Source organism: Amphimedon queenslandica, unplaced genomic scaffold (assembly GCF_000090795.2).
Source record: "Amphimedon queenslandica unplaced genomic scaffold, v1.1 AMPQUscaffold_9297, whole genome shotgun sequence".
NCBI lineage: Eukaryota > Metazoa > Porifera > Demospongiae > Haplosclerida > Niphatidae > Amphimedon > Amphimedon queenslandica.
The window spans coordinates 1-1195 of NW_003550431.1; the positions used below are offsets into that span (position 1 = coordinate 1).

At 39.6% G+C, this 1195-nt stretch overlaps 1 protein-coding gene across 1 annotated transcript; it reads right to left on the reverse strand.

Annotated features, from left to right (window-relative positions):
* Nucleotides 1–16: 16 nt before the first annotated feature.
* LOC100634086 (proline dehydrogenase 1, mitochondrial-like) lies at nt 17–1172 on the reverse strand. Its single transcript, XM_011410311.2, has 3 exons — nt 752–1172; nt 297–502; nt 17–87 (listed from the first exon to the last, which is right to left on the reverse strand). The coding sequence occupies exons 1-3, from the start codon at nt 1010–1012 to the stop codon at nt 33–35; spliced, it is 522 nt and encodes a 173-aa protein (XP_011408613.2). The 5' UTR covers nt 1013–1172; the 3' UTR covers nt 17–32.
* Between the last annotated feature and the right edge of the window lie 23 nt (nt 1173–1195).

A 1195-nucleotide genomic window follows, 5' to 3' on the forward strand; every position in this document is an offset into this window, starting at 1 on the left:
TCATAAATAACAATTCATTATTATTATTATTATTATTCATTACCAGTTGTTACGTGAAGGATGTCTGAAGGAGGCTTAGCTTTATGTCTACAAAAAAACAACAAAGAACACGTAGTAGAAGTACAAGAAAATAATGAATGTCCTTTTATTCAAATACTATAGACTCATCATACGACAATACAATCACTACCTACAACCAAATACGCCAATACTATAGACTATAGTAGTATGACTATAGTATCTATTATGTAATGTAATGTATATAGAATTACTTGTATTACATGTACTGCTACTACCTGACTTCCATGTACACTTCGCTGTTCTGTACATCGTCCTCCACGGCGTAGTCAAGTATTGATCGAACCCCTCGGCTCTGTAGGTGCTTCATTGCCGGCTGGAGTGTTTTCAAATCCTCTCCGGCGACAAACTGCCCATATATCGTCCACTTCATGAGTTTCCTGAATAAAGACTGCCCAAGTATCTTTTTAGCGACTTTCAACAGCTGCAATGTAAATTAAAAAGTAATATACATGTACATGTATGTGCTAATAATGCCAGCCTTTATCATAATTACTTATTAGTACAAAGCAGCAAGCTTTATGTATACATGTGGATAAGACAAAATCCATTAAAATAACAATTTAAATACAATTGTACATGTATTGACTAGATACAGTTTACATGTGCTGTACATGTGGATAATGTTGCATTCTCAGCAGCAGGGAGGACTTTATTCATAAATGCAACGTACCCTCTCGCTTGAGTCCACAATGCTGTTGAAGGAGAAGAGTTGATAGACGAGGAATGCTCTGAGGAGCTGTCTCATGGATTTACCGCCATAAGAGAGGCTGGTGTCATCAAAATCCGGTCCCTTGGTAGCATAGAGAGTGGAAGAGGTGCTCAGAGGTCGAGAGAGGTGAGAAAGAAGGGTCGGGTGAGCTTTTCTCGTCACATTTCTGTTTCTTTTGAGGATCCTTAGTATAATACCGCTGTGTAGTCCTGACCACCTCATTTGAGAGGGGATTTACGCGCCTAAAGGAGAGATAAGGGCACCTCTTCTTCCTGTTATACACCTGTAGTAGTCCTTAGCAACTCAGCAAAGACAAAACTCATGAAACTTCCATATCGAGCAACACCCTTCAACCACAGACAAGAAACGCCTTTGACACACCCACTAACTGCACCAAACCACGCC